General features: G+C 48.8%; 1 protein-coding gene across 1 annotated transcript in view; it reads left to right on the forward strand.

Moving 5' to 3' along the window:
- Positions 1-602: 602 nt before the first annotated feature.
- LOC147118998 (uncharacterized) overlaps positions 603-12,394 on the forward strand; it is a 28,821-nt gene continuing 17,029 nt past the window's right edge. The window contains exons 1-2 of the mRNA XM_085984733.1: positions 603-832; positions 917-1,046. Of these exons, the coding sequence (XP_085840859.1) occupies positions 603-832; positions 917-1,046 (360 nt within the window). The remainder of the gene's footprint in view (positions 833-916; positions 1,047-12,394) is intronic.

Genomic DNA, 12,394 nt, shown 5'->3' on the forward strand with positions numbered 1-12,394 from the left:
GCTTTGTGTCGTCTGCAAATTTGGTGATATTACATCTAGTTCCCTTGTCTAGATCATTAATATATATTGTGAATAGCTGGGGTCCAAGGACCGATCCCTGTGGTACCCCACTAGTCACTGCCTGCCACTCGGAAAAAGACCCATTTATTCCCCCTTTGGGGGAACAAGAGAGGAAAGAATGTTCAATAGAAACTAGAATTGTCTGTTCTGAATTTCTATCCTGTACTTACATTGATGACTTTTGTAAACTCCTTTTACAGGGTGTTAGAAGGGGAGGATTTACAGACGGGTAACTCAAACCAAACATCACAACAAGATCTGACAGAGTCACTCAATTCATCAGGACCTGAATATCATCGGCCTTTTTCTCTGTTCTGTCTGTGGGAAAAGATTTGAAACATCAGTGTGACTGGAAAAGCACCAAGACACAGGCCCGAGTGAGAGTGTTCCAGTGCACTTACTGTGGGAAGAGCTTTAACCAGTTACACGGCCTGAAAAATCATCGCACCATTCACAACGGGGAGAAACCGTACACGTGTTCAGTGTGTGGACGAGGCTTCAACTGATCATCCAACCTGGAGGGACACAAGGACACCCGCACCATGAAGAAACTGTGGAAATGTGGGGACTGTGGAAAGGGATTCCGTTGCCCGTCCCACCTGGAAACTCATCGACGCAGTCAGACCGGGGAGAGGCCATTCACCTGCTCTGCGTGTGGGAAGGGATTCACTCAGTCACCCCACCTGCTGATACACCAGCGAGTTCACACTGACGCGAGACCTTTTAAATGCTCGGACTGTGGGAAGTGCTATAAAAGTTCCAGGGAACTGACATGCCATCAATGTGTTCACACTGGGGAGAGACCGTTCAAGTGCTCTCACTGCGGGACTGGGTACAGGCGATCATCTGAACTCACTGTACACCAGCGCACTCACACTGGGGAGAGGCCATTCATCTGCTCCGTGTGTGGGAAGGGATTCACTCACTCATCCAACCTACTGAATCACCAGCGAGTTCACACTGGGGAGAGACCGTTCACCTGCTCCGTGTGTGGGAAGGGATTCTCTCAGTCATCCACCCTGCTGAGACACCAGCGAGTTCACAAGTCACTGCAGGGTTGGATTCTGCTGTTATTGCTGCTGTTAATCACATCCAGGACTGAACCATGTTCATTCTGACAGTTGTGGTTTATTTCTGATGAGGTTAATGACCCCTATAACTGGGCTGGAGTTTAATATTCTGGATATGTGTCAAATAAATCAGCTTTGTTTTCAATGCATTTTTGTAGATTTTTGTCTTCTCACCTGAGTGTTTAGCATCACCTGGCTGGAGCTCAGAAAGGACAATCTGGGGGAGGATCGTACGGCGGGAACAGAACTTCAGCCTGGACACAATCCTTCAGGGCCACACTGAGAGGGGCAAACGGCACTTTGGTCTTTCTCATCTCTCTTCACTGACAGCAAAGTCCCCGTGAGGGTTAATCTTGAGGCGTGTAAGAAATGTGTCCCAGCCACTCTCTTCCATGGTCCAGAGCTCCTAGGCACGGAACAGAAGGCTCCTTTACAACTGTGTTTAGAGTCAGGAAGAACGGCGAATGCTGGAACTGTGCTGTCAAATCAGAGATTGGGGTCAGTGTGCTACGGTCATCAGTGCGTACGGCCCAACACTGACACCCTAGCCCGGAACCAGTGTGCTTCGGTCATCAGTGCGTACACCCAAACACTGGCACCCTAGCCCGGAACCAGTATGCTTCGGTCATCAGTGCGTACACCCCAACACTGACACCCTAGCCCGGAACCAGTGTGCTACGGTCATCAGTGCGTACACCCCAACACTGGCACCCTAGCCCGGAACCAGTGTGCTACGGTCATCAGTGCGTACGCCCCAACACTGACACCCTAGCCCAGAACCAGTGTGCTACAGTCATCAGTGTGTACACCCCAACACTGGCACCCTAGCCCGGAACCAGTGTGCTACGGTCATCAGTGCGTACGCCCCAACACTGACACCCTAGCCCGGAACCAGTGTGCTACGGTCATCAGTGCGTACGCCCCAACACTGACACCCTAGCCCGGAACCAGTGTGCTACGGTCATCAGTGCGTACGCCCCAACACTGGAAGCTACAGACGAGACCAAAGAGGAATTCTACTCCAGCCTCGAACAATCCCTGTCCGAAGTCCCAACGGGCGACAAGCTGATGCTCCTTGGCGACTTTAACGTCAGAGTTGGAAAGTACACAGACCGCTGGGGAGGTGTGACCGGCAGAGAGGGGGTAGGGAAAGCCAACTCCAACGGTACCCTCCTCCTGACGAAATGCTTAGAACATGGCCTTGTTATAACCAACACCTTGTTCCATCAGAGAGACAAGTACAAGGCTTCATAGCAGCACCCTCGCTCCAAGCACTGGCATGTGCTGGACTACGTCATCGTCCGAGTGAGGGACTGCAAGGACATCTGCATCACCCGCGCCATGACAGGAGCTGATGACTGCCTAATCCGCTCTGTCATCTCCATCAATGTAGCCCCAAAACAGCAGCGGCAACAGAAACAATGCCGCAGGAAAATCAACACTGGAGCACTCAAAGACCCTGCTAAGAAAGCCCTATTCAGCCTGCGCCTCACACCCAACCTGACGACTCCCAGTGATGCAGAGACACAGAGTGTCAACAGCGCCTGGTCTGCACTCAAGGCCTTCATAATCAGCACCTGTGAAGAGACGCTCGGTCACTCGACCAGGAAACACCAAGACTGGTTTGACAAGAACGACCAGGAGATCCAGGAGCTAATAAGCCGCAAGCGCAAGGCATTCCTGATCTGGAAACAGCAACACAACTCGAGAGTAAGAAAGCAGCTCTACAGACACCTGAAGGCCGAGGTCCAACAAAAAACTCGCGACCTAAAGAACAGGTGGTGGGTGGAGAAAGCGCAGGAGATCCAGCAGCTAGCCGACAACCACGACATGCGTGGATTCTTTAGCACAGTCAAGACCGCCTACAGCCCAAGCACCCAAGGCCCTACCCCACTTCGGGCCAAGAACGGAGAGGTACTCATCAAGGACAGGGTGCGCAGTCAGTGCCCGCTGGAAGGAGCACTTCGAAGATCTCCTTAACCGAGACTCTGTCTTCGACGAGAGAGTCTTCAACTCTATCCCACAGCATGCTACCTGCCACCATCTCAGCACAACCCCAGCCCGGCATGAGGTTGAAAAGGCCATCCGACAACTGAAGAACAACAAGACCTCAGGAGCAGATGGAATCCCTGCCGAGGCACTAAAGCATGGTGGAGACGCACTACTGGTGCGAATTCATGAACTCATTTCTCTTATCTGGAAGAAGGAGAGCATGACAGGGGATCTCAGAGACGTCGTAATTGTAACCATCTTCAAGAAAGGTGGCAAGTCCGATTGCGGTAATTACAGAGGAGTTGCCCTGCTGTCTGCCAGAGGGAAAGTCATCGCAAGAATCCTCCTCAATCGCCTTGTCCCAGTGGCTGAAGAGCTCCTCCCAGAGTCGCAATGCGGATTCCGCCCACTATGGGGCACAATGGACATGATCTTCACCGCGCGCCAATTACAAGAGAAATGCAGGGAACAGCACCAACCACTGTACATGGCCTTCTTTGACCTCACAAAGGCCTTTGACACTGTCAACCGTGAGGAATTATGGAGTGTCCTCAAATTCGGCTGCCCTCAAAAGTTTGTCACCACCCTCCGCCTGCTTCACGACGACATGCAAGCCATGATCCTGACCAATGGTTCAGCCACAGACCCAATTCATGTACGGACCAGGGTCAAGCAAGGCTGTGTCATCGCACCAACGCTCTTCTCAATCTTCCTTGTGGCAATGCTCCATCTCACCCTCAGTAAGCTCCCCACTGGAGTGGAGCTAATTTACAGAACAAACGGGAAACTGTTCAACCTCCGTCTCCTCCAGTCCAGATCCAAGGTTGTCCCTTCCTCTGTCGTCGAATTACAGAATGCAGACGATGCTTGCGTCTGCGCACACTCGGAGGTAGAACTCCAAACCATCGTTAACACCTTCACCGAAGCGTATGAAAGTATGGGCCTTACACTATACATCCGTAAGACAAAGGTCCTCTACCAACCTGGCCCCACCACACAATACTGCCCCCCAATTATTAAAATCCATGACAAGACCTTGGACAAGGTGAACCACTTTCCATACCTCGGGAGCCTACTGTCAACAAGGGCAGACATCGATGACGAAGTCCAACACCGCCTTCAGTGTGCCAGTGCAGCCTTCGGTCGCCTGAGGAAGAGAGTTTTTGAAGACCAGGACATCAAACCCGGCACCAAGCTCATGATCTACAGAGCAGTAGTAATACCCGCCCTCCTGTATGCCTCAGAGACATGGACCATGTACAGGAGGCACCTCAAAGCACTGGAGAGGTACCAGCAACGCTGCCTCCGCAAGATTCTGCAAATCCATTGGCAGGATAGGCGCACCAACGTCATTGTTCTTGCTCAGGCCAACATCCCCAGCATCGAAGCTTTGTCCATGCTTGATCAGCTCCGATGGATGGGTCACATCGTCTGCATGCCCGATACGAGACTCCCAAAACAAGCGCTCTACTCGGAGCTCCGGCACGGCAAGAGAGCCCCAGGTGGGCAGAGGAAAAGCTTCAAGGACACCCTCAAAGCCTCCTTGAAAAAGTGCAACATCCCCACTGACACCTGGGAATCCCTGGCCCAAGACCGCACAAAGTGGAGGAGAAGCATCCGGGAAGGCGCCGAATACCTCGAGTCTCTTAGCCGGGAGCAAGCGGAAGCCAAGCGCAGGCAGTGCAAGGAGTGAACGTCAACCCAAACGCCCCACCCACCCGCCCCTTCAACCACCGTCTGCCCCACCTGTGACAGAGTCTGTAGGTCCCGCATTGGACTCATCAGTCACCTGAGAACTCATTTTTAATGTGGAAGCAAGTCATCCTCGGTTCTGAGGGACTGCCTAAGAAGAAGAGGTGTAAAACTGTGATCTGTTCCTGACTGAAAGTGAAACAGGTTTAAGTTTCCAGTGTAAAAATGACTGGCAATTATTCTATGAAGATTTAAAGTGTTTGTGTGACAGTCCTGAGTCTACCATTGTAAGGCAGGTTAAAATATAAATTGGTTAAAGTCTGCATTAAAATAGCAGAGGGAGGAGTTCACAGGAGCCTGTTAACTGCTGGTACAATTATACAACAGACATTTGATCTCCAGATAAAGAAGGACCTGCAGCGTGTTTCCAGCAATTCCCTGTTTTATTGATGTGTGTGTGTTAGACACCAGGATAACTAAAAATACACGACCCGGAACATCCACAGGGGTGCAATACCGACAGTTACTCTGGGATCACTCCCGCTGTGGAACTCCACCACTGATCCTGCTGAAGGTTGTAGGCTCAGGGAGTGGGGCCTCCAGGAGTGGACGGTAGGAAGCTGGGCTTCAGTATCCTACAAATATATGGTGAGGATCCAGAGGAATCCTTACTAAGGAACAGTCTGGGGTTTTACTGGCCAGCGTAGGTCTAGGGGTGAATGATCCCTGACTCCCTGAACTGTCTTACATTGAACCCAGTTCAGATCAAGGTGAGTTCAGTTTATAGGAGAATAGGGACAAATATCACCCACAATTGAGGGAGTCAGAAGCAGCCATTAGAGAGGCTAAGAGATCTTTGGAAGATGGTGTACAATTGTGGTAATAATAGTAAAAGCTTTTCCAGCTATGTCAGGAGTCAGAAGACATAGTTACACAGAGTTACACAGAATTACAGAGTCTACAGCACAGGAACAGGCCATTCAGCCCAACTAGTCAATGCCGGTGTTTCTGCTCCACACGAGTCTCCTCCCAGCACTCTTCATCTAACCCTATTAGCATATCCTTCTATTCCTTTCTCCCTCATGTGCTTATCTACCTTCCCCATGAATGTATCTGTGCTATTCACCTCAACTACTCCTTGTGGTAGCACGTTCCACATTCTTATCTCTCTTTGGGTAAAGAAGTTTCCCCTGAATTCCCCATTGGATTTATTAGAGACTGTGTTATATTTATGACCTGTAGTTTTGGACACCCCCACAAGTGGAAACATTTTCTCCAGGTCCACCCTCTATAACCTTTTCATCATCTTAAAGACCTCGATCAGGTCACCCATCGGCCTTCTCTTTATTCTAGAGAAAATAGCCCCAGCCTCTTCAGCCTTTCCTGATAAGTATATCCTCTCAGTTCTGGGATCATCCTTGCAAAGCCTTTTTCCACCTTCTCCAGTGCCTCTATATCCTTTTTATAATCTGGTGACCAGAACTGTGCACTGTACGCCAAGTGTGGTCCAACCAAGGTTCGATACAAGTTTAAAATAACTTTTCTGCTTTTCAATTCTATCCCTCTAGAAATGATCCCCAGTCCATTGTTTGCTCCTGTTATGGCCTCATTAACCTGCGTCGCTACTTTTAGTGATTTGTGTATCTGGACCCCGAGATCCCTTTGCTCTTCTACCCCATTTAGACTCTTATTTTCCAAGTAGTTTGTGGCCTCCTTATTCTTCCTACCAAAATGCACCACCTTTCTTAAAATTAATTTGCCAATTACCCTCCCATTCTGCAAGTTTATTAATGTCTCCTTGCATGTTGTCAGTCTTCCTCAATATTAACTCTAACTCCCAATTTGGTGTTGATGCGCTATCAATTACTCATAAAAGACTGAGAGTTAAGAGAGTAACTAAAGGCTTTTATTAACAAAAGAATGAAGGTCTGCCTCGAGTGGTCGACCGGTCCAGAAATACAAAGGGCTGGGGAGCAGTCACCTTTATACTAGGACTTGTGGGAGGAGTCAGCCGAGGCATGTCCAGGCATGTACACAGTGGAATACAAACAGTGGTTTACCACAGGTGTCATCGACAAATTTTGAAATTGTACCTCTGATTCCCAAGTCCAAATAGTTTCTGTCAATGGAGTTAGAAATAGAAGGATATTTCAGATGAATACGTGGCTAGAGGAATGGTGCAAGGGGGAGGGATTCAAGTTCCTGGGACATTGCAACCGGTTCTGGGGGAGGTGGGACCAGTACAAAACGGACGGTTTGCACCTGGGCAGGGCTGGAACCGATGTCCTAGCGGGAGTGTTTGCTAATGCTCTGGAGGAGGGTTTAAACTAAAATGGCAGGGGGTTGGGAAACTGAGCGGAGAGACAGAGGAAAGGGAAAGAAGGATTAAAGCAAAAGACAGGATGGAGAAAAACAAAAGTGGCAGGCAGAGAAATCAAGGGTTTAAATCAAACATGGCCACAGTAAATAATAATTCTAAAGGATCTAAGAGCATTAAAAAACAAGCCTGAAGGCTTTGTGTCTTAATGCAAGGAGCATTCGTAATAAGGTGGATGAATTAGCTGTGCAAATAGAGGTAAACGAATATGATATGATTGGGATTACGGAAACATGACTCCAGGGTGGCCAAGGCTGGGAACTCAATATTCAGGGGTATTCAATATTCAGGAAAGATAGGCAAAAAGGAAAAGGAGGTGGGGTAGCATTGCTGGTTAAAGAGGGGATTAACACAATTGAAAGGAAGGATATTAGCTCTGATGATGTGGAATCTGTATGGGTAGAGCTGAAAAATAGCAAGGGGCAGAAAACGTTAGTGGGAGTGGTATATAGACCTCCAAACAGTAATGCGGAGGTCGGGGATGGCATTAAACGGGAAATTAGAGAAGCGTGCAATAAGGGCACAGCAGTTATCATGGGTGACTTTAATCTACATATAGATTGGGCTAACCAAATTAGTAACAATACTGTGGAGGAAGAATTCCTGGAGTGTATACGGGATGGTTTCCCGGACCAGTATGTTGAGGAACCAACTAGAGATCAAGCCATCTTAGACTGGGTATTATGTAATGAGAAAGGATTAATTAGCAATCTTGTTGTGCGAGGCACCTTGGGTCAGTGGGATCATAATATGATAGAATTCTTCATTAAGATGGAGAGTGAAATAGTTGGCTCAGAGACTAGGGTCCTGAATTTAAATAAAGGGGACTACGATGGTATGAGGTGCGAGTTGGGTAGGATTGATTGGGGAATAACACTCGAAAGGTGACCCAACTGTGGCTAACAAGGGAAATTAGGGATAGCATAAGATCCAAGGAGAGGACATATAAATTGGCCAGAAAAAGCAGTAAACCTGAGGATTGGGAGCAGTTTAGGATTCAACAGAGGACAAAGGGATTAATTAAGAGGGGGAAAATAGAGTATGAGAGTAAGCTTTCAGGGAACATAAAAACTGACTAAAAGCTTTTATAGATATGTGAAGAGAAAAAGATTGGTGAAGTCAAGCGTAGGTCCCTTGCAGTCAGAATCAGGGGAATTTATAATGGGGGACAAAGAAATGGCAGACCAATTAAATACATACTTTGGTTCTGTCTTCACAAAGGAGGACACAAATAACCTCTCAAAGATGTCGGGGAACATAGGGTCTAATGACAGGGAGGAACTGATAGAAATCAGTGTTTGTAGGGAAATGGTGTTAGGGAAATTGATGGGATTGAGGGCCGATAAATCCCCAGGGCCTGATAATCTACATCCTAGGGTACTTAAGGAAGTGGCCCTAGAAATAGTAGATGCATTGCTGGTCATCTTCCAAAATTCGATAGACTCTGGAACAGTACCCATGGATTGGAGGGTAGCTAATGTTACCCCACTATTCAAAAAAGGTGGTAGAGAAAAAGCGGGGAATTATAGACCGGTAAGCCTGACATCGGTAGTGGGGAAAATTCTAGAGTCCATTATAAAAGATGTAATAGCAGAGCACTTGGAAAACAGTGACCGGATCGGACAAAGTCAACATGGATTTACAAAAGGTAAATCGTGCTTGACTAATCTACTGGAATTTTTGAGGATGTAACTGGTAAAATAGATAAGGGAGAACCAGTGGATGTGGTGTACTTGGATTTTCAAAAGGCTTTCGAAAAGGTCCCACATAAGAGATTAGCGTGTAAAATTAAAGAACATGGGATTGGGTGCAAGGTATTGACTTGGATAGAGAACTGGTTGGCAGACAGAAAGCAAAGAGTTGGAATAAATGGCTCTTTTTCCGAGTGGCAGGCAGTGACTAGTGGGGTACCGCAGGGATCGGTCCTTGGACCCCAGCTATTCACAATATATATTAATGATCTGGATGAGGGAACTAGATGTAATATCTCCAAGTTTGCAGACGACACAAAGCTGGGTGGGCGTGTGTGCTGTGAGGATACCGAGAAACTCCAGTGTGATTTGGACAGGTTGGGTGATTGTGCAGAAGCATGGCAGATGCAATATAACGTGGATAAATGCGAGGTTATCCACTTTGGTGTCAAAAACAGGAAGGCAGATTATTATCTGAATGGCAATAGATTGGGAAAAGGGGAAGTGCAACGAGGCCTGGGCGTCCTTGTGCACCAGCCGCTGAAAGTAAGCATGCAGGTGCAGCAGGCGGTTAAGAAGGCAAATGGTATGTTGGCCTTCGTAGCGAGAGGGTTTGAGTACAGGAATAAGGATGTCTTGCTGCAGTTGTACAGGGCCTTGGTGAGACCACATCTGGAGTATTGTGTGCAGTTTTGGTCACCTTATCTGAGGAAGGATGTTCTTGCCATGGAGGGAGTGCAGCGAAGATTCACCAGGCTGATACCTGGGATGGCGGGAATGACGTATGAGGAGAAATTGAGTCGATTGGGCTTGTACTCGCTGGAGTTTAGAAGAATGAGAGCGGATCTCATCGAAAGTTATAAAATTCTAACAGGACTAGACAGACTAGATGCTGGAGGGATGTTCCCGATGGTCGGGGAGTCCAGAACCAGGGGTCACAGTCTAAGGATAAGGGGTAAGCCATTTAGGACAGAGATGAGGAGGAATTTCTTCACCCAGAGTGGTGAACCTGTGGAATTCTCTACCACAGAAGGCAGTAGAGGCCAATTCATTAAATATATTCAAGAAGGAGTTGGATATATTTCTTAAGGCTAAAGGGATCAAGGTATATGGGGAGAAGGCAGGGACAGGGTACTGAATTTGGACGATCAGCCATGATCTCATTGACTGGCGGAGCAGGCTCGAGGGGCCGAGTGGCCACTCCTGCTCCTAATCCGTATGTAAGGAAATATTTCAAAGAAAGAACTCAACTGATTTCCCTTTACTTGATTGCATGCAACTCAGTATTTCAGTTAGCAATGGTTTATCAAATACAGAAAATAAAATGTTGCTAATATATGCCCGCTCCCTGAGCTCGGGGTGTGAGCGGCCCACGTCCCCCCGGGGCTCATGAACCCGCTCCCTGAGCGCGGGGTGTGAGCGGCCCGCGGCCCGCGACCCCCCCGGGGCTCATGAAACCGCTCCCTGCTGAGCTCTCTCACCTTGTATGTCAGCGGCTGCTGCCAAGGTCCGCGCATGCTCAGCTCACACTGCCCAGGTGATTGACGGGAGCTCCGGACCAATAGGAAGAGCGGGGCGGGGCTGGAGGACCGCGCGGGCGGCGTGTCGTCCAACCAATCCGAGATTGTGAGGGGCGGGGCTTGACCTTTAAACCTGAACAACAGAAGGTGAGCTGAGCATGCGCGGGAGAGGCTGCTTGTTGGGTGACGAGTCCGAAGCCGAGAGGCTGCAGCAGGTAAAGGTGGGTTAATAAACTCCGGGGGGACGCGGGCTTCACACACCCCAAGTGCGGCCCCAGGCCCGATTATAAGAGCAGTGAACATTCTCCGCCCCCACCCGCGGGTTCCCGTTTCACTCCGGCCCGAATCTCAACAAAGTGCCAAACTCCGGGACAGACAGGAAGTGAGTCAGGGAGCGTCTGTAAATGGTGACTGGTCAGGGAACCTCAATAAATGGAGGAGAAATGGAGACTGGTCAGGGAGCGTCTGTAAATGGAGGAGAAATGGTGACTGGTCAGGGAGCGTCTGTAAATGGAGGAGAAATGGTGACTGGTCAGGGAGCGTCTGTAAATGGAGGAGAAATGGTGACTGGTCAGGGAGCGTCTGTAAATGGTGACTGATCAGGGAGCGTCTGTAAATGGTGACTGATCAGGGAGCGTCTGGAAATGGTGACTGGTCAGGGAGCGTCTGTAAATGGAGGAGAAATGGTGACTGGTCAGGGAGCGTCTGTAAATGGAGGAGAAATGGTGACTGGTCAGGGAGTGTCTGTAAATGGAGGAGAAATGGAGACTGGTCAGGGAGTGTCTGTAAATGGAGGAGAAATGGGGACTGGTCAGGGAGCATCTGGGAGAAATCATTCAGCATTTTGGGGGTTGGTTTGTGTGAACAAATATATCAGTGATTTTATTGAGACTCTTTGTGTCCCAGCTCCTGTAAATACTGGCTGGAAAGGGGCCGGACTCTTGGGAGGCTCCACACTGCTGGCTGCGCGTGTGTCAGTGATCTCCCATCAGATTAATGTGCTTCTGCTGTGTGTGTGTGTGTGTTTAATAAAGTGCCCAAAGCCCTCACTGTAACACTCTCATATATCCCACCTGCAGTGTAATGTCCGTGCTGTGTGCTTCCTGTCCAATATTCCCCTGATCCCTGGCTCTCCTGTTACACCAACTCGGTATAATGGGACGAGAAGTGCCAGCTCAAGAGACGTGGAATGTTAATCTTACACAATGTGTGAGATGCTGAGCACCCGCCCAACATTTCACCACCACACCTATCAAATAGTTTCTTCAATTTCTCTTCTGAAGCCATTATTTTATGACAGAGTCTGGTCCCCACAGGGTGCTGGCTTCCAGTCCCTCATGCATGTAGAACTGAACCCATCAGAGTCAACACCTTCAGGGGGAGGAAGAAAAGTCGATTAAAAGGAAAAATGTTGGAGATGGTGCGATGGGTTTGGATTTCAGCGGAGGGAGAGTGTGTGGGTCGGGGATTTACAGCTTTGGGGACAAAGAGACAAAAGATTGTTCCGTAGAAACTAGAATTGTCTGTTCTGAATTTCTATCCTGTACCTACAGTGATGTCTCTTGTAAACTCCTTTTACAGGGTATTAGAAGGGGTGGGTTTACAGACAGGAAACTCAAACCAAACATCACCTCCACATCAGTGCGACTGGAAAAGCACCGAGCCCCACACACCCGAATGAGAGTGTTCCCGTGCACTGACTGTGGAAAGAGCTTTAACCAGTTCCACAGCCTGAAAAAACATCGCACCATTCACAGCGAGGAGAAACCGTACACGTGTTCTGTGTGTGGACAAGGCTTCAACCGATCATCCAACCTGGAGAGAAACGAGGATACCCACACCACGGAGAAACCGTGAAGATGTAGGGACTGTGGGAAGGGTTTCAATTACCTGTCTGAGCTGGAAACTCATCGCAGTCACACCAGGGAGAGGTCGTTTACTTGCTCCGTGTGTGGGAAGGGATTCATTTCCCCAACCCAGCTGGAAACTCAT

This window comes from Somniosus microcephalus, chromosome 4 (genome assembly GCF_052327205.1).
Source record: "Somniosus microcephalus isolate GS21.2 chromosome 4, FLI_Smic_1.0, whole genome shotgun sequence".
NCBI classification, from domain to species: Eukaryota; Metazoa; Chordata; class Chondrichthyes; order Squaliformes; family Somniosidae; genus Somniosus; species Somniosus microcephalus.